This window comes from Brienomyrus brachyistius, chromosome 18 (assembly GCF_023856365.1).
Source record: "Brienomyrus brachyistius isolate T26 chromosome 18, BBRACH_0.4, whole genome shotgun sequence".
NCBI lineage: Eukaryota > Metazoa > Chordata > Actinopteri > Osteoglossiformes > Mormyridae > Brienomyrus > Brienomyrus brachyistius.
In genome coordinates, this window is record NC_064550.1 from 10,624,664 (window position 1) to 10,645,135 (window position 20,472).

Here is a 20,472-nt window from a genome sequence, read left to right on the forward strand (position 1 = left end):
TTTTAGGGCACGTACTCAAGAGCTTTCCGCCGTCTTTTCGTCTGTGTACGCAAACAGCGTAAACGATAGCAGCGACAAGCCTTCTCGATGGCCGGATTCTCTATTCCGGGATGACGTCGAAGTAAATGTTACATGGAAGTAAAAGCGTGGATGACACCAGATTTTGTCAGCTTCCAGAAGGAATTGCATGCATGTGTTGAGAATGCACCAGATGCAAAGAATATAGCAAGCTTGCCTGTGAAGATGAGATTAAGTGCCTAATAACAAGAGAAAACACCTTATCTGGCGAGTTATTTTAAGAGCGGGAAAAAGCCGGCATTGTTCTTCCGTGAGTTAAAGCATAGCTAATCGCGGTTGATAAGAAACAACACAGTACTCTCTCATCCTGCTTACTATCTAGCATTATATATAGCATTATATCTTTTTAAAATAGATTGTAATTTTGATCACGTCTATAAATAAACGAACAATAATGGCTGATTAAAATATATACATTAACAGGCGGATAACCTTTATGAACAAGGTATGTAAGTTTATATCTCCGGTCTAAGAGATGTCTGAAATATATCACAGTATTGAACATGTTCGATTTTCTAAAGATTTATGCTAGTCATCTCACATATCCCCCGATAATCGAAACATTACTAGACGTAAAAGTCGCACTGGGTTGTTTGAATTGCATTGCATTGTTTTATTTAAATGTCCATACACGTTTTTATTGTTTTTATTAACGTAATCACGTAATAGCATTATAACAGCATCTAATTCATCTATGAAATCTTTATTTAAAGTAACCAATTACTAATTTGGACACATTTTCACCAGGTCACTACAGAATATTTCTAGTATAAATGTGAGTATTTTATGATCAGGCGTCGTCAGCTGCCATGGTGTTTCTGAGAGAGGGCCTGTGTCCTGGATTGACTGATGAAGTGGTTCAAGCACTGCGTGCCAAAAACATTAGGACAGGTATTGGACTTGCATGATAATGGATTTCAGATTTACCAAATTTGGTAACGGTTTATCGCGAAAAAGTGTACAAAGTATTTTTTTCGTAGCATTTAGTTATATATCTAGATGGAGTCTGACAAACTCTTACAGTAAGAGTTCGTGAGTGGCAGATGTGGAAATGCCATGTAAAGGCACCGAAACCTGCACAACGCTATTTTTATTTATTTTATTGCTCTTTCGATTTTAGTTGTGGACCTTGTCTCTTCAGACGTCGAAGATCTTGCACAGAAATGTTCTGTGTCTTACAAGGTAAGTGACTGTCACAATGATTTTAAAGCTCATTATCTTTATTTGAACACTTGATAAATAATGGGCAGTTTGAAGCAGAGCTTGGTGGAAATAAGTGATTGAGGAGTTGTATAGCGCTTTTGTTGGGGCTCTTGGTTGGGATCTTACCTACTGCAGCGCTGTCTTTCAGTCGCTGTTGGCCGTGCGCCGGGTGCTCTTGGCCCAGAACTCGGCTTTTCCCGTTACCGGGGCCGACCTCTATGAGGAGCTGCTGAGCTCCACCGCCATCCTCTCCACGGGAAATGCCAGGTGAGACCCTGTGCAGTAAAAGCTGTCACCCAGGACACTCTCCACGAATTAAACGCAGCATGATTCAGGAACGGGTGATGGTTCTGAGATTGAAAAAAAAACGTGATTTACGAGCAGAATATTCACTGGCACTGATTCCCCGTGGCTATAAAGCTTGTAAATGTATGTGTGCCTGAAATTCATAATTTCAATACAAAAGATCATTTTCATAGTAATTAGTCATTAGAGAAGATTAGTAATTAGAGAGGAACAGAGGATTTTAAGGTCACATCTTGTTTTACATATGGTATTTAATAAAGTGCATGACTTTTGTAATTGACAAAGTGAATCCTCTGTGTGTGAATTACATCCGTTTTTGTTTTGTACTTTTAATGTCGGTTAATGCATGTTATCTTGTGCATGATTAATCCCAGTTTGGATAAGCTTCTAGACTCTGGCTTGTATACTGGAGAACTGTCAGAGCTGGTTGGTGGCCCTGGGACTGGGAAGACTCAGGTAAACAATGTTAATATACAGAATATGTCTAACCACCTCTGAGGAGTCGCTCATTCATGGTTGGCACTTAATTAATAGATGTGGGGGATTCGTTCTTTTCAAACAGCTTAGGGGGACAGTGATTTTGAATCAGTTTGTTTATGAAATACACAACAATACAGCAATCAGCTATAAATGCAGTTAATGACATTAGGTCAGAATTGTACTGTTTGTGATGTAATTGAACCTATGAATTTCCACCTTCATTTCATCTCGCTTTTTTTCCCCTCATTTCAGATATGTCTTGGTGTGGCAGTAAATATATCATGTGAACTGAAGCAGAGTGTTCTATATATTGATTCCACGGGGGGACTGTCTGCTAACCGTTTGCTGCAGATGATAAAAGCCAAAATTAGTAATGCAGAAGAGCAGGTACATAAGTGCTGGTAATGTTGTTGGCTAAGCAGACTAAGCAATGATTAATAAATTAGGCTGTTTTTTGCTCAGCAAGCTATTTATGATTACAGCTGCTATTTAAGGGCTTATATTGAGAACAGGGTTGCAAAGAGGCAGAACATTTCCGGAAACTTTCCATTCAATGGGACGTTAAGCTGGGGGAATTTTGGAGATATTCCAAGTTTGAAACTTTCCAGGGGAATTAGCAGGAATGTATGGGAATTAATGGGAAAATTCCCAGAATTTTGCAACCCTAATCGAGAATGTGCGTTATGCTTATCGTTGTGTCTATAGATGGAAGCTCTTCGAAGAATCCAAGTATGTCCAGTGTTTGATGTGTTTTCCTTGTTTGAGTGTCTGCACCATTTCAGGAGTACTGGCCATCAACAAGTGAGGATGATTCGCACTTAATTCTAATGCCAGTGATGCATATTTAATAATTTACGTTAAACATATTTCTGAAAGCAGTCTGATAGACTGGGGAGGGTCAAAGTTGGATATAAATCCCTCTAAGAATGAAACTCATTTAAAATAAGTTATACGTATGTTAGGCTCATGAGGTTTATGTTTTGCTTATTAGAGAGCAAGACATGCATTCGTTTTATTTTCCATTTGTCTCCCCATCAAACCACCAAATAAAATTGCTCGTTTCATCCTCCTCTGGATTTGTCTGCCGTAACTGGGGTTCTTACACACTTCTGACTGAATATCTCAAAATACAAATTGCAGGCCTTATCATCGTGCATGAACTTGCAAATGTAAAATCCACGTCAAATACCATTATACTAACCACTGAGTTTATTTCCCAGACACAGCACACTGTTACTTCGTAATAACATTAAACGTGAATAAATATCAGTTTGTGGTTCTTTACTAATAAATTCAAGGAAGTTGTGCTATTTCTTCCTCGTAGTTCCTGGCTGGCGGCAGTTCTGTAAAGGCGGTAATAGTGGACTCTGTGTCAGCTGTTCTGGCTCATATGCTGGGAGGCAGACAGACAGAGGGTAAGTACCCAGTTAAAGAGAATTAAAATAATCTACTATGACTCATAGTCTTTTATAGCTCTCCTGTCTAAGAGATGTCTTGTTTTAGGCATGTCACTGATGATGCAAGTTGCAGGGGAACTGAGGACACTCGCCAAAGACCTTAACGTAGCCGTTCTAGTAAGGGGAGGTGCAATATAATCTAAATATCATTTTAAGTTTGAAAGTGTTCTTAAACAGATCACACTAGTGTTGTTTCAGTACAAATGTATTGCATTTGACAGGTGACCAACCATGTGACCAGGGACGGCAATGGGATGATTAAGGCTGGATTAGGACAGTCTTGGAGCCACACCCCTCGAACCCGGGTTCTCCTGCAGCGCATAGAGCGTCCCGGGTCCACGTGCAGCAGCTTGCGGACTGCAACCCTGATCAAGTCTTCTCGACAGGTAAGATCTTATGTAGGCTGTAATTCAATTTATACTTGGATCTATAGAGCAGTGTTTCGCAGCCCGGTCTTTGTGGATCCCCAGACGGTCCACGTTTCCGCTCCCTTCCAGCTCCTTGCCAGACATGGCTGCTGGGAGGGAGCAAAAACATGGACCGTCTGGGGGTCCCCAAGGAGCGGGCTGAGAAACCCTGCTATAGAGCATGATTAAATGTTAAAAATGACTGCTGAAGACAAATATTTAAAACTCGTATACCTAATTACAGCCTGAAACTTTTTTTTTTACTGTAGCAGAACATTCGGTTCTACAAATGGTCTCTCTTGTTGTAGCCATGTTACAGTATGGAGGAGTTTGACCTCAGATACTGGGAACAATGTGAAGAAAAGCTACACGGACTCCAGGGAAAGAGGAAACAAGTCAGCAACAGTCCCGGCTGAGGCCTGAATGTTTAAAGTTTACGGACTAAAGGAAGCATTTCAGGTTTTGCGCTAATGACTCACCGCGGCTTTTAAAACCCTTTATCTGTACAACAGCTGTATCCTATAATGGCGAGGTGGTGCAGTCATGCGCACACTGCTGGAAAAGGCCGCTCGAAAGAAAAACAGCTGAGCACAGAACTGCAATTGTGAAATGGCCAGACTGTGTATATTCGTGCCTTAAATTTTACAGGAGTTAGGCAAGCGAATTACTTTGGTGGTGGCTTGCTTGATTTTTTTTTTTTGAACACGCTGCCTAGATTTTGCTTGAAGTTGCAAATATTTTCTCATTTATTTTTGATTGTGAACTAGCACACTTTATAAAAAGAAGTCTCATTTCTCGCACTAGATGAAGTGATGTCGGTGTTTTAGTTTTAATGGTGGCATGTTGCATAGCACCATTGCTTACACCTCCAAGGTGTGGCAGTTTGAATCTGGCCTCTGCTCTTTGGGCAGTTTGGGCTGCAGTGAGAACACGCAAAGATATACAGTTACATTGGTGTGTCTGACCTGTGTGCAGTGTGTGTGAGAGAGTGTATGCATGTGCCCTATACTGCCTGGCCTAGGATTTGTGGGCCCCATCACCCTGGCAAGGATAAGCAGCTAGTAGACGGATAGTTTATGTAGCAACAGATATGTAGCCATTTGAATATCGTTATTCATCACTAATATAATTTGAAATTGTCATGTTTATTTCGCATCACATTTTTTTCCCCCCAAAGCAGCCACCATAGCATACTAGAGGAGACATACCTCACAGAGTAAGGCTAGGGTAGGTGTCATACCTATCCCTGTAGCCAGGGGGCACCATATAAGCACAACAGTTCTATAGGAGGTGTTTGCAGTACAGGAAACAGACTTCCTGATCAACCAGGACCATGAGGAATATGTCAAGTCAAGGCTCCATTTTTGTTACATTTTTAACTATATCACCAGTTAAAGAGCAGCCACAAAACCAACCATTAAATTCTAAACTTCTTTATTGACTCGTTTCACCTTTAAGTCAATATGTTTGTTTCTTTTATGTCCCAAGTGAAAGTGAGCGCTGTATAAAAAGCACCGGGAGGACTTCCTGCATTCGTTTAAAAAGCTGGAGCTCTTATTTCAACAGTTCATTTTTGAAAAGCTGTTCCATCAGTACTTGAATAAAAAGCTACCAAGCCACACCCATCCCTGCTATTACCTCACTTCACATTATTTCTCTGCTCAGTATAACCAGCAAAATAGAACATATATTAAAAAAAACAAAAATCATAAAATGGGCTGGTTCACCATGGAAATGGTTGAATACAAAAGAAAAGTACATCCTTTAGCTATTTGGCTTAGGGGAAAAAAAAATATGTAAATACATACATATAAAGAAAATGAAATTGGTAGTGTGCTGATGTACTTTTTTAAAAATGCAACAAAGAAAAAAATAAAAAACAAATATGATCCAGCTGTATGTCACGCAAGAAACTATGGCTGTTTTATGCCTCACAAGAGCTAAAATGTCACAAATATGGTTTATACCTGTCTGGGTGAGACAACCCACATGGACCATTTAGTGTGAAACCAACCTGATTGGCGTGTGAATTGCATAATTATTTAAAGGGGGGGTGGGGGATAAAAATCAACTGCATGCATTTCCCTGATCTAGCTGCAAAAGAAATGCGCTCAACAGGATGGCACCACCCTGCGTTTCCGAATGCATTCCCAGATCCAGCCAGCACTGACTTTCTGGGCTGCACCGTCTCCCTCGGGCTCCACGAGGGTGTGTGTGGCTGAAGAGGCGTCGTAATCCGGCACCAGGTCCCCGTCGTAGGCCACAAAGTACCGCCGGAGTTTCTCATAGTCCTCCACTGAATCGGGCATGAAAAGCTTCACTCCAGTGAAGATGTCAAGTAAGGTCTGATGTATGCAAAGCACATATTCAGAATTAGACCGGAATGGTTTACAGCCATCTCTGTAAAAACTACTATTTTTAAATAAGCTATTAGGGTGCATTGTTGTGCACTTGGAGGAAATACGCAGCCGATTAAACGCGCAACAAAATCCATGCATTAAGTACATTTCAAAATGCATTAGTTTCCACGATACCTTTTCTTTCGTAGGTCCTGACAATTGCAAAGGAGTGGTCTTCACTGACTGGCTTTGTCCGTTGCTGTGTACGGTTTCAGTTTTTTTTAGCTGAAAGCAGAGAAGTGGCATAAGATTCCGAGTTTATCTGAACATAAGTTTACAGTGCGGGAGAACCTTTGTTCCCCGTCTACTGCTTAAAGTCTTGTGGTTTGTTGTTGCGTAATGTTTTGGACAGCGCTAGGTTGACAAACGTACCTTTTTCCCAACACGCTCCCCTTCAGGCATTTTCCTCTTGGCCGCTGCCACGGGAGGAGGCGTTTCGGGTTTCACTTGTTTTGCTTTAGGTGTACTGCTGTTCCCTGAGTATAGGAGAAGCCACGAGACGTGAGCCTAAGCCTGAACACTTAGGTATACAAGCATGCCGCATTTATGCATAAAAACTGTTTGATAATCGACTCGCAGGCTGCCTTGGCAGCTTTATCTGTGAAAATGTTCTAAGTCAGAATGATGAAAATGAAAGATGACTTGAGAGAGGCTCACCAGCCTTTCTGGAGGTGGCAGCTTCGTGGGATGAGGGTGACGGAGAGTTCTCACCACTGTCTCCCCCTGAGGAGCCCTTGTCGCCATTACCCTTTGATGGTCCTGCTGTCACCTCAAAATCACTATTTTCCTTGGAAATTCTATACAGTTCCTGCGAGAGAAGCGAGAAGTAGCAGTAATAAGCTCCCATTTCAGACTGAACAATCAGTCTAGGAAGCAAAATCTCATATAAAGAAGTAGTTGGGTGGGTTCTGATGGACTGACTAGCTGAAGTTCATGTAGAACTTCTTCAGTGTGCAACTTATACTAATTACACTCAACAGCCACTTCGATAGAGGCATCCATCTAGAACCTAGCAGAACCTCCTTTTGTGAGCAGAACCACCTGATTTCAAGAAGTTGCTGGATCCTCATTTTTAGCTTTAAATGGTCTAGCTATTCCCCTCTGACCTCTCATTAAGGTACAAATAAGCATGTGAAAATGGGTTCTTTTTTTTCTTATTACACAACTATCTGTAAACTACAGACATTGTAGCACCCAAAAATACTAGAAGAGTGGCTGTTTCTGAGACCCTTGGATCACCATGTTAGAAATTATTGATCACGCGCATCGCCAGATACTCTAGGACAGGAGTCTCCAATTCCGGTCCTGGAGAGCTACAATCCAGTAGGTTTTCTATCCTACTTGGCTTCTGATGAGCCACACCTGCTCTCAGGCAAATACCAGGAACAAGTGTGGCTCATCAGAGGCCGGGTAGGATAGAAAACCTACTGGATATTAGATGTAGGCATACGTGAGCAGGCACCAAAAAAGTGGATGCTGATAAACAGTAAACTGTAAAATCTACAGTATAAGGGCAAGTTTAGCATTTACAAAACAGTAATGAAGCCGCCCGTATATATTTGTTCATGTTAATGAGGCAGAAGGCTGCACGGCATGGTGCCGTGTCACACTGCACTTTTAGCTGAGGAAGGTTGGTGGCGCTCTTCCAGTCTTTGTCGTCCCGGATGCGGGTGCAGCGGGGGAAGCGGATGGAGATGCCGTCAGCCGTGTGCATCTCGGACTTTGAGAACTCGGCTCCTGTGATCTCCCAGACCGGAGCTTTCTAACCATGACAGGGACACAGGACACAGGAGCACCATCAGGAACATGCTGCCAGCAGATAGAGCACTCCTCTCCATTAACATGGCACTATCAGCATATCTTAAGAGGAAATCCACTTTGCTAAATTGAATGAACGCAATCTGTTGAATACTTACTTCAGGATCCCGGATAAGGAAATCTGGATGATAGTTCTTGACTATTTTCAGCCAGCTTGGGATTTTGCTTGGATCCTAGGAGACAAAGATATTTCCTCTCTTTGTGAAGTTGATGCATGGGATAGCGTGTCCCAACCCAGGCCTTGGGGACCCACAGAAGGTCCATGTTTTTGCTTCCTCCCAGCTTCCAAAATAAGCAAAAATGTGGCCTGTGTGCAGGTCTCCGAGGACTGGATTGGGAAACACTGACATAGGAAAACAGGGGAAGGTGCATCATCCCAGAATTCCATGCCGGTTAGGTCATGCTCTACCTTGCTGATCTTGATGACATCCAGCTCTTTCTGCAGCCTGGCCAGGGTTGCGTCATCATACCCTCCAGAGCACTTGGTCACCGTGCACCACTTCTTTGACTCAGGATCATAACAACCCATTAAGAAGCTGGACATGATCCCTCCTGTAGAAGGACACAGTTATACGAAAGCTGAGTCACCCTCTTCAAACTGAATCAATGTTTGTTTACAAGCCACGACATGCAGGCTGACATCTGAAAAATGCTTAGTGACTGAGCTCTCAGTGCCCGCACTGGATGGCCTTACCATTTGAGCCTTTTCCATAGAAAGCGCCCAAAACCACAAGGTCTGCAGTATCAGCCATGGCACCTTCATTCAGATAGTCCTTCTTTACTTTCAGCCAATGTCTCTTTCCAGGCTCATAGAGACCCTTTTAACAAAACAATATATATTTTTTTTCAGTTTGAGTGTCTTTCTGAGTGTAATACAGACATTACATTTGACTGGTGACAGACCCCACAGTTTCAGTCAAACTAATTAGATGCTGTCGGAATGGCATTGTATAAAGGATATGCAAAGGATGTCACAGCGGGTGGCAGTCACTGCGCTCACACCCACTGAGTGGCAAATAAACCCGAGTGGCAGCATTAGCACCCAGCTTGAGTGCTGCAAAAACACATCTAACATGGGAAAGAGCTGTCCGGTGATTGATTGCACAAATCGATTTAACAAGAAATTGGAGCTGTCTTTTTACAGGCGAAAACTAAAGAAAATGGATCGCTGCAATCTGCAGAAACAACTGGAATCCGAGAAATGTTGATTAGCGGTAAACATTTTGTGTCAGTTATGTAGGATTTTTGGGTAAAATCATACCTTACAATGCACATTCTATTGACTACTCATGGATTAAATATTTAGCATCATTCATTTATATTGTGGGTGACTGTAAGGATTCCATGATGATGAACCTTGTGTTCCACAAACAATGTGGGGGAATATTAGATGTGTTAGCTAACCAAAAAAACCCCAGTTTATCCTTATAAGGGGCTTTTCCACAGAAACAATTTAGACAGTTTCTCATGTTGCAGTGCGTTTTGCTACTTAGTCCATATGAGGCGGCATGTTCTAGTAGGAAAGTGACGTCAATGCATACCCTCTATTCCCCAGATACCCCCCCCCCCCCCCCAAATCTAATCCTCCTCTTTCAATCTCTATGATCTCTAGCCTCCCGACACACTTTCTCCAGCAGGGACCCCTCCCTTTGCCGTCACTAAGAGGCAATTCTGGTGCGATATGTCTCCAAATAGACCCAGACCACCAATGCAATGAAGGAAGTGTGAAAAAGATCAAATACTTTTACAGTTAGTGTTCACAAAATGGTGCCTTCTGCAGCTGCCCTCACCTTCCTCCTTGCTGCTACACAGTGCTGCTGCTTCTAATTTGCTGAAAGCTGCCACAACATTAAATGAAGTGTATATCTCCATCCATAAGTGGCAATAAGATCCAACAAATACTTTTCAGTTATCGCGCTACCGACATCAAGCGTCTGAGGCTGCCCTCCTCTTTGCTATCGCTATGCGGAGGTGCTTCAGTTTCGGTGTGATTTGTTTCGGAATGTGATCAGTTCCATATCATCTCCCAAACAGTGTGTCTGCAAAGTATGAAAGTGGAAATCTCTATGGGAATAGTGGACTGGCCCCCAAACCATATGTATTCCCCATCCTCATTTAAAACTACCTATAACCTCTGATATTATAAAGGAGAGGTGTGTGCATCAGTCAGTTAAGACTCTGTGCAAGGCCCTTAACTTCCTACTGCTGGAGGATCACTACATGCCTGCCAAAACTGCACTCAGACACCAAGCTTCACTTCCACCTGCGAGTGTGTGTGTGCGTGTCTCAAAAGGATGGGATGTGTGAGAAGTATTCCAAAGTACCTGCACTCATACTTGTACAAATGGCAAATAAATCACCATTTCATAAGCCGGTAAGAGAAATGGTGATGTTTTATATTCAGGCCATGATTCTTAGAGGCACAGAAAGGGCTCTAGGCCCGTATAACCAGCCAAGGAGAAGGAGGAAGCCATTTACCTTTATGTCCTTCAACACCAACCCCTCAAGACCCTCTCTGATGACCCGTGTGATCATCTCAGCTAGATCTGCTGCTTTCTGTCATTCAGAAAATGAATAATTTTTCAATACACCACAAAAAAAATGGAAAATATATCTTAGCTGCAACACATCCTAGTTTTTGCACCTAGCAAAATATATTTTACACAATACCAATGAAGAAAAGACATTTCCGCAGCAAAGGAAATCCCTCAAAAAGAAAAGCAGGTACAGTGATTAATGTATGTATAGAATGTTTCTACTCACAGTGACGTGTTTCATTTCAGAGAACAGTATTCTGTTGGGAACTTCTACCATGTTATCGTGGAGGAACTTCCTTCTTTCACAAAGTGGTCTGGAAAATACAAATACATACTGTCTATTCATCGGTGTTTCCCAATCCGGTCCTCGGGGATCCATAGACCGTCCACAATTTTGCTCCCTCCCAGCAGGTGAACACTGGTCTACTTAAGCTAGTTGATTATATACTTATCATTGGCTGAGTGTTGTATTGTCAAATATGAACTGATCTTAGGACTCATCCAAAACTAGCGAGTTTGTAATTTAAAACCTCAGATTCTGCCTGAATGTTTTTTAGTCTATTTCTTTCAAGTCAGAAAGCATACAAGTATTACATACTTGTCCATTAGGCTTATGCCATTGAAATAAATGCAATCGAACACAAATAAGCACACTTTGGCATCCTGGAAGGCTGCTTTCTGAAATTAAACAGAAAAAGAAGAAAAATCAATTACTATTTCTTAGAAATTACTCACTGATAGACAGGCTTAACATCATGTACAGCCATGAATATTACCTTGTGCACACCCAGGGTTCCAAAAGGCAAGGGTTTACTGGTGTTGGTGTCAATCAGAAGCACCTCAGCATCCAAAATCATACTATGGCCCCCAGGAAAAGCCTGGGGGATGAATTCTTTAAAATGGGCCACCTGAAATGAATGAAAGCGAGTCAGTCAGTGACTGATTTTTAGAGCACATTTTACAACAACCAAGGTTGACCAAAGTGCTGTACAGGAATAATTCATAAGAGCAATAAACTGATTTAACACAGGAGATCAAGAATACCGCGCAAGTACAAAACTTAAAACTGAGCAGTAGCCATAAATGCTTACGTACGGCAAATCTGCTACTGCTTACCTTGTGTGGCAGGACAGGTTTGAGACTGCGGCTAAAGTAACTGAAGTGGTCTCCATTTTTGTGGACCTGAACTCTCTCCCCGTCGTATTTGATCTCGGAGTACATGCCATTAGGGCACTTCTTCATTGCATGCTCGATCGATTTACACGCCTCTGCCTGCGTGTAAATATGAAGCGTATTCAGAACCTCACTCCCACGCAGCAACACGCAGTTAATTTCATTTCAGTGATTTATAGGGCAATAGCCACCAGCATGGGCTGCACGGGAGTCATGAGAGAGGCCTCCACGCTCAGGATCTTCCTGGGGCCCGAGCCAGTGGATGACTCCTGTTGATTTTTCAGCACTCGGTCGATGACGTCTCCAAGGTTACGGGAGGCTTTGAAGGCATCATAGGCGTTGGGGTCGACGGCATCCAGCCTGCAAGGAATACAGGAAGCACATGTAAGCAGTGTAAAGGTAAGCAGATGACATGCAAAAATTAGTGCTTCAAACAACACTTCACAATGACTGAGCTTCATAATGCATTCATAGAACATTCAGTGCGCCTTCATAATGCATTCATAGAACATTCATAAGTAGCAAACAAGAATACCTAAATGTGTCAAAGGATTGCATTCCTAACACTTTCAATGAACAATGCAAGAGCTTTAATATAAATATTAATAAACATTATATGATTAATAACAAACATAATTGTATAATGTATATTACAACTATAATGTCTTGTTCATCGAAAGCATTACGAATGTAGTATTATAAGGTATGTTGAGGTGCATTTACATGCAGGATGAGGACATGTGCACTGAATGTTCTACGAATGCATTATGAAGATGCACTGAATGTTCTACGAATGCATTATGAAGATGCACTGAATGTTCTACGAATGCATTATGAAGATGCACTGAATGTTCTACGAATGCATTATGATGGCATTACGAAGGTGCAGGTTACGTATTGAGTTACCTTGCTTTATTTCTATAAATAACTTTAAGATGTAAGTAAACTCACACATGCTTGGCTCCAGAGTTCATTTTCAAATCATGCTTAATGAGTCTTATGATGCATTTCAGGTCGTTCCCAGTACATCTGAAACACAGAAAATACAGAAATACTGTCACCTGAGAACAGTATATGGTTACTTTTATAATAGAATGCTCCAAAACACACAGAAAAATAGCTCTGCTTACTACTGGTAATTTAATAAACATTAATAGACAACATGGTGGTTTTGCCTCTCCTGGCAACACATCATCCAGAATAGCACCTCTGCCTTTCCTCTTCAGGTGTTCGTGCATGACCCTAGCGCTGCTGTGGCATGCCAGCGAAATTCTGTGCAGCGTAAAACCACCTTTTCCTCTTGTGATAATCTGAAATACCCCCATAATTACGTACTGATATTAAAGGAAAACATGTGTGCTAATGAATTGAAGAGCTTTAGAAACCATAAAGGTAATCATTAAAGTGATTTTTAAAAAAAGAATGCGTCAATTTAAAAAATTGATGGATGCATTTTCTGTGTCGGCGTCATCTACTGCGTCGACTAATCACAGCAGCCCTAGCAAAGGGGTTTTCTTAAATTTATACTTATCTAAAAAAAATAATAAAGCACTACCCCCACATACAACATAAACGTCATCATACAACTACAGGATAACCTCACAGGCGAACATTTATAGCTTAGAATTAGCTTATACTCAGCTAAAAGCATGAAGTATTATTTTAGTCGGCAAATGGTTGGCTTTCAATTAAACGTCTCAAAGTGCATTATATCTATGAATCATGTCAGTTAAAATGAGTCAAACCTACCAAACATAGACGGGAATCGTGCAGCATGTAACCTATATTCCTAAAAACTGACCAAAAGACGGACCACTGTGTTCCAAGAAGCACCGCATAATTGTGTTTTTTTTTTTTTTTTTTTACCAGCAATACGGAGACTCACTTTTTAGCAATGTCTTCCAGTTCCTTCTGCTGCTCATCCTCTTTGGTGAGCTGGGCTAGGCGTGTCAGTGAGGCATCCACCTCTTGGATAGTCAGAAGACTTTTAGGGGCAGGCGGGAAGGACTTGCTCTCTTCAAAAAAGATCCGCACAGTCTCCGACACGTCGCCCTGCGTTTGAGAAGGGGAGGAAATGCACAAGAAAAAACAGTCATTCAATTGCCTAAATCAATGGCCACCCACAAATTTGACGCAACTGATACCATTGGTGACAATCCATCGGGGACAAAGAAAAATTTGCAAACACTGACCTTTTCTAGATCTTGCACCATCTCTTCCTGGTTACAGTTGAAGACACGACTGAACAGCTTGACAATCTGCTTGTCATTTAAGTTGTACACACTCTTGATCACACCGGGGAGAAGCAACTTCACCGTCAGATACAGGTCTCCCCTGAATTTATCTGTGGAATGCCCAAAGGTTGTGTGTGACCAAAATGCCATGCATTTGCTGAATGGTGCAGTGCAATCCATTATGTAGTTTAATTTGATATCAGGGATGCAACAGCAGAGAACTGATGATATTTCAAGCAAGGCAAGTCAGACCTTTTGAAACTGTAACCAGATTCCCTTACTGTAGAACTAGCCTATTCCTTGCCTTAATAGCTAAATGAAGATCTCAATATCATCTGAAAATACAATCAACCATCAAATGTGGTACCCAAATCTAAGCTTACAAGATTCAACTGAGGATAACAATTACTCACCTCCACTAGTCCCTTTCCTTAGGAAGTCCTTGATGATCTGAGTTTTCACATTGTAGCTGTTCTTCTCCGCTACCATAGCGCACAGCTTGCGGAATTCACGCAAAAGGCAGTCCTTGTGGCTGGGGTCAGACAGCTCGGTTGACAGCTTGCTGCCTTGATTAGCTTTGGCCGGGGAGGGACCAGGGCTGGTTGATGTGCCCGCCTTAGTCGCTGACAAGATACAACGCAACACAGGTTAACACATGAGCCGAATGCGGTCAGATTCTAGACAGTGATGCTTTGAGAGAGAGACTTGTGAGCCAAAAGCAGTGCGGCACTGAACAGACCGTATTGAAAAGGTTATACACTCCAAAGTTAAGAAGCTGTTCAAGTAAATAATGTCCTCGTATGACGAGATGATTGGGCTAGTGTGACATGATGTGTTAATCTATTAGTTCTGCTGCAGAATTGTTTAGGACCACAATCCGATGGGCTGGTGTCCTGCCCGGGTTGTACCCCCACTGTCGGCCCTGTGATGGACTGGTGTCCTGCCCGGGTTGTACCCCCACTGTGGGCCCTGTGATGGACTGGTGTCCTGCCCGGGTTGTACCCCCACTGTGGGCCCTGTGATGGACTGGTGTCCTGCCCGGGTTGTACCCCCACTGTGTGCCCTGTGATGGGCTGGTGTCCTGCCCGGGCTGTACCCCCACTGCGTGCCCTGTGATGGGCTGGTGTCCTGCCCAGGCTGTACCCCCACTGTGTGCCCTGTGATGGACTGGTGTCCTGCCCGGGTTGTACCCCCACTGTGTGCCCTGTGATGGGCTGGTGTCCTGCCCGGGCTGTACCCCCACCGAGTGCCCAGTGATGGGCTGGTGTCCTGCCCGGGCTGTACCCCCACTGCGTGCCCTGTGATGGGCTGGTGTCCTGCCCAGGCTGTACCCCCACTGTGTGCCCTGTGATGGGCTGGTGTCCTGCCCGGGCTGTACCCCCACCGAGTGCCCAGTGATGGGCTGGTGTCCTGCCTGGGCTGTACCCCCACTGCGTGCCCTGTGATGGGCTGGTGTCCTGCCCGGGTTGTACCCCCACTGCGTGCCCTGTGATGGGCTGGTGTCCTGCCCAGGCTGTACCCCCACTGTGTGCCCTGTGATGGGCTGGTGTCCTGCCCGGGCTGTACCCCCACTGCGTGCCCTGTGATGGGCTGGTGTCCTGCCCAGGCTGTACCCCCACTGTGTGCCCTGTGATGGGCTGGTGTCCTGCCCGGGCTGTACCCCCACCGAGTGCCCAGTGATGGACTGGTGTCCTGCCCAGGCTGTACCCCCACTGCGTGCCCTGTGATGGGCTGGTGTCCTGCCCGGGTTGTACCCCCACTGCGTGCCCTGTGATGGGCTGGTGTCCTGCCCGGGTTGTACCCCCACTGCGTGCCCTGTGATGGGCTGGTGTCCTGCCCGGGTTGTACCCCCACTGCGTGCCCTGTGATGGGCTGGTGTCCTGCCCGGGCTGTACCCCCACTGCGTGCCCTGTGATGGACTGGTGTCCTGCCCGGGCTGTACCCCCACTGCGTGCCCTGTGATGGGCTGGTGTCCTGCCCGGGTTGTACCCCCACTGCGTGCCCTGTGATGGGCTGGTGTCCTGCCCGGGTTGTACCCCCACTGTGGGCCCTGTGATGGACTGGTGTCCTGCCCGGGTTGTACCCCCACCGTGTGCCCTGTGATGGACTGGTGTCCTGCCCGGGTTGTACCCCCACTGTGGGCCCTGTGATGGACTGGTGTCCTGCCTGGGCTGTACCCCCACTGCGTGCCCTGTGATGGACTGGTGTCCTGCCCAGGCTGTACCCCCACCGAGTGCCCTGTGATGGACTGGTGTCCTGCCCGGGTTGTACCCCCACTGTGGGCCCTGTGATGGGCTGGTGTCCTGCCCGGGCTGTACCCCCACCGTGTGCCCTGTGATGGACTGGTGTCCTGCCCGGGCTGTACCCCCACCGAGTGCCCTGTGATGGACTGGTGTCCTGCCCGGGTTGTACCCCCACTGTGGGCCCTGTGATGGACTGGTGTCCTGCCCGGGTTGTACCCCCACCGTGTGCCCTGTGATGGACTGGTGTCCTGCCCGGGTTGTACCCCCACTGTGGGCCCTGTGATGGACTGGTGTCCTGCCTGGGCTGTACCCCCACTGCGTGCCCTGTGATGGACTGGTGTCCTGCCCGGGTTGTACCCCCACTGTGGGCCCTGTGATGGACTGGTGTCCTGCCTGGGCTGTACCCCCACTGTGTGCCCTGTGATGGACTGGTGTCCTGCCCGGGTTGTACCCCCACTGTGGGCCCTGTGATGGACTGGTGTCCTGCCTGGGCTGTACCCCCACTGTGTGCCCTGTGATGGACTGGTGTCCTGCCTGGGCTGTACCCCCACTGTGTGCCCTGTGATGGACTGGTGTCCTGCCCGGGTTGTACCCCCACTGTGGGCCCTGTGATGGACTGGTGTCCTGCCTGGGCTGTACCCCCACCGTGTGCCCTGTGATGGACTGGTGTCCTGCCCGGGTTGTACCCCCACCGTGTGCCCAGTGATGGACTGGTGTCCTGCCCAGGCTGTACCCCCACTGCGTGCCCTGTGATGGGCTGGTGTCCTGCCCGGGTTGTACCCCCACTGTGTGCCCTGTGATGGGCTGGTGTCCTGCCCGGGTTGTACCCCCACTGCGTGCCCTGTGATGGGCTGGTGTCCTGCCCGGGCTGTACCCCCACTGCGTGCCCTGTGATGGACTGGTGTCCTGCCTGGGCTGTACCCCCACTGTGGGCCCTGTGATGGGCTGGTGTCCTGCCCAGGCTGTACCCCCACTGTGTGCCCTGTGATGGGCTGGTGTCCTGCCCGGGTTGTACCCCCACCGTGTGCCCTGTGATGGACTGGTGTCCTGCCCGGGCTGTACCCCCACCGTGTGCCCTGTGATGGACTGGTGTCCTGCCCAGGCTGTACCCCCACCGTGTGCCCTGTGGTGCCTGGAAGAGGCCCTAAGCCTCCAGTCTCCCATCTCAGGATAACCAGCTGGAAGACGGATGAATACATATTGCTGTATTCATTAATACTTATTATTTCCACATGATACATGTTCTGATCATAGCACTTGTAGACAACCTAAGAGTTTTTCATCCAGAAATAAATGTAAAGGGTGTCCCCCCGACAGAGACAGACAGACACATACACAGACAGATGGACAGACAAACAGACAGACAGACAGGCCTACTCTATGGGAGCATGAGACACCAACTGGCCAAACTGCCTCATGAGTAAGAGTCGCAGCCTCACCAGTGAAACCCGAAAACTTCCTGGGGGCATTGATGGAAGGGTCAGCCAGAGGTGCTGCAAACTGTCCACTGTTGTTCAGCTTGGCTTGTACTTTCTTCTTTGGGCTTGCATTCGTTTTGCTAGCCAAATCTATAGAAACAGGAAACAAGGAACACAACAAACAACTTTTCACTTTAAAACACTCAATTGTTTACCTTCCAAAGTTGTTAATACATCAAATTAGGGGAAGGGACTAACAAAGCATATATAAACTAACACTATTATTTTAATGAGAAGGATAAACAAATGGGAGTTGCATCACAATATAAAATGCATGCCTATAAAATTCTTAACTGTTATGACAATACAGAGGCTCCTCTACTTATGAACTTTCAACTTACGAACTTTCAGACATACGAACGAAGAGGACTGCAAGTCCAAATTGTATTCCTTAGGCTCCCGTTTCTTGTCAACATCAATTTTTTTTTTTGCGTTCCAGTTCCATCTAGTACGACTTCTGGCTGCTACTCCTGCTGCGCAGCAGCGTAGCGTGCGAACTCCCAGCATACTAGTTCTTTGAACATGGGTATACCCATAAAATGATGTTTAATAACGACTTACGAACATTTCAAGTTACGAACGGCTGTTTGGAACGTATCTCATTCGTAAGTAGAGGAGCGTCTGTATTAACAGATCTACTGACAATACTTGTCCCCAGTTCAAAATACCTGCAATGTGCTTGTTGATGAGCTCTTTGTCCTCGTCCTGCAGTTCCTCCCAGCCCTCCAGGTCTGTCATATCTTCGATCTTCTTTGTCGTAGGCCGAGAGCGTTCCAGCTTCTCGAAGATGCATTTCACATGATACCATTCCTTCATCTCCCCGGCGGACTCACTGAAGGGGTTGGGCACGATCTTGCCAATGCGGACCAACCCTTTCATTATTTTGTCCTTGCACTTCTTGCAGCCGGCAGTTCCGCGCTTGGCATATTCCACGCAGTACCTCTGCTCAGCCATGCTTGCTGGTACACTGGCACTCTTGGGCCAAATCACACGGGTAAGGCAACAGGCGGAGACACTGAATGTCCGAGATGCTTCGCTCCACTCAGAGCTGATCCAGGGCTTGCAAAAACCAGTTTGGGAGTGCTGAGGCAGTATTTGGGAATACAAGCAAAAATGGTAGGTGCGTGCAGATCCTGAAGTAAGGTGGATTCTGTGCAGGTCTCTTAAAGGAGCACGGTAGAATCTTTGTAAGATGAAGCTGATGAAAAATTTCTGCATGCAGATTTTTTTCTTTCACACTTTTCATACATCTTGAAGAAAAGGAATATGAAACAACTATGAAAAAGCAAGCAGTTAAGTTCATGAGAATGTACATTTTTGACTGCTTGCCCGTTAGAAAGTTGTTACACTTGGTGGTACTAGACCTTATCAACACAAATGACCTTTCACCTGCAACTCATCCATCAGCTGATATTAACTAGTATTAACTGAAGAGAGATTTTATTTGTCGCGGCGATATCTATTTCTTACAAAGACCATTTCAGCTGATCGAGACTTTTGGAGCAATATTAAAACCCCTATGCTTATTACATAGCCCCAAACATGGAATATTCATTTGCTTCTTTTCAGCACTGCCAAACCAAAAAGTTCACTCTCGGTGAGTGACTTTTAATACATTGTCGACGATACCAATATGCGTTTCCACATGATGTTAAAACAGGCATGCAACGTCCCGCAGTGCCAGTTTATCAGGTTAGCGGTACTGTTTGTTATTTGGCAGAAAATAAGATGAAGTTGTTCGTAAAATGTTAGCTAACACAACCATGAGAATATTTCATTTAACAGCGTGCTTAATTTCCTCAATAATGATACAGAGAGGAGTATCCTTTCTTTTCCACACTGCTAGCACATCTACCGACATCCAGCACTTACCCACACTTGCCATTAGCCCTTTGTTTACTTCATACAGGTTTCTTTACCTGACTTCATTCATCAGATACCAAACTCGTAACGCTTCTTCTTAAATAATACCGACCTGCTTGTTAACGAATTCCTTTACTTTTCACTGTGTTTACAAAATTATGTAGCAACATTTTTAACCTACTGATCCAGCTCAGCTTTCCCTTTAAATATCACGCTTCCTCTTTTGTTTCACGGAGTTTCCTGTGTTACTGCGCAGGCGCGAAACACATCTTCTTATTTTATTTTTTGCCGACAGAAATGTGTTCTCCGAGAAGACGTATTTGACGAAATGGGACTGGACAGTGCAGGCGGCAGGGGGGAGTCGCCATGCGAGATCAGCCAATCACAATGTCCGTGAATACGTGTCAGTAGCAGCTGGGATACATGACCGCTGCACACAATATTTGAGAAGCAAATCAACAATTTTCCAAAATGTATCAATATAAAGATAAAAATGGCAACAATGATGATGTAATTAATGCTAGCAACTATAATTCATGACTACTATGTTGGAAATTAGGCAACCTGAACGCATTATATGAAAACACATTACAAAACTGGAATTTGGAGTGAATTGTGTTACACTGCAAATATAAATTTTTATGTTAATTTAAATATGAGGTGATATAAAACATTTTTTGTTGTATATCAAACTCCTGTTGCATTTAAAACTGTTGTGTGTGTTTGTTTGTGTATCAGTATATATACAGAATTTCTCAATAGAATTCCTTGAAAAAATTAATAATCTATAGAGCCC

At 44.8% G+C, this 20,472-nt stretch overlaps 2 protein-coding genes across 4 annotated transcripts; one reads left to right on the forward strand and one right to left on the reverse strand.

Annotated features, from left to right (window-relative positions):
• The first annotated feature begins 108 nt into the window (after positions 1-108).
• Positions 109-5,556, forward strand: rad51d (RAD51 paralog D). Of its 2 annotated transcripts, none has more exons than XM_048982647.1 (11): positions 109-523; positions 826-969; positions 1,199-1,260; positions 1,430-1,548; positions 1,962-2,043; positions 2,320-2,454; positions 2,773-2,868; positions 3,392-3,482; positions 3,571-3,641; positions 3,746-3,910; positions 4,240-5,556. In XM_048982647.1, the coding sequence occupies exons 2-11, from the start codon at positions 888-890 to the stop codon at positions 4,345-4,347; spliced, it is 1,011 nt and encodes a 336-aa protein (XP_048838604.1). In that variant the 5' UTR covers positions 109-523; positions 826-887; the 3' UTR covers positions 4,348-5,556. The 2 variants fall into 2 exon arrangements, with proteins under 2 accessions (XP_048838604.1, XP_048838603.1); XM_048982646.1 differs by having other exon boundaries at positions 110-523; positions 873-969.
• lig3 (ligase III, DNA, ATP-dependent) lies at positions 5,349-19,933 on the reverse strand. 2 transcript variants are annotated; one of them, XM_048982645.1, is made up of 21 exons: positions 19,789-19,933; positions 18,482-19,063; positions 17,775-17,903; positions 14,506-14,715; positions 14,051-14,202; positions 13,744-13,910; positions 12,810-12,887; positions 12,050-12,218; positions 11,802-11,957; positions 11,462-11,593; positions 11,284-11,363; positions 10,912-10,999; positions 10,627-10,704; positions 8,843-8,966; positions 8,558-8,700; positions 8,247-8,321; positions 7,946-8,092; positions 6,988-7,138; positions 6,703-6,806; positions 6,466-6,555; positions 5,349-6,276 (listed from the first exon to the last, which is right to left on the reverse strand). In XM_048982645.1, exons 2-21 carry the CDS (start codon positions 19,029-19,031, stop codon positions 6,043-6,045), a joined length of 3,057 nt encoding a protein of 1,018 aa, XP_048838602.1. In that variant the 5' UTR covers positions 19,032-19,063; positions 19,789-19,933; the 3' UTR covers positions 5,349-6,042. The 2 variants fall into 2 exon arrangements, with proteins under 2 accessions (XP_048838602.1, XP_048838600.1); XM_048982643.1 differs by having other exon boundaries at positions 19,686-19,905.
• Between the last annotated feature and the right edge of the window lie 539 nt (positions 19,934-20,472).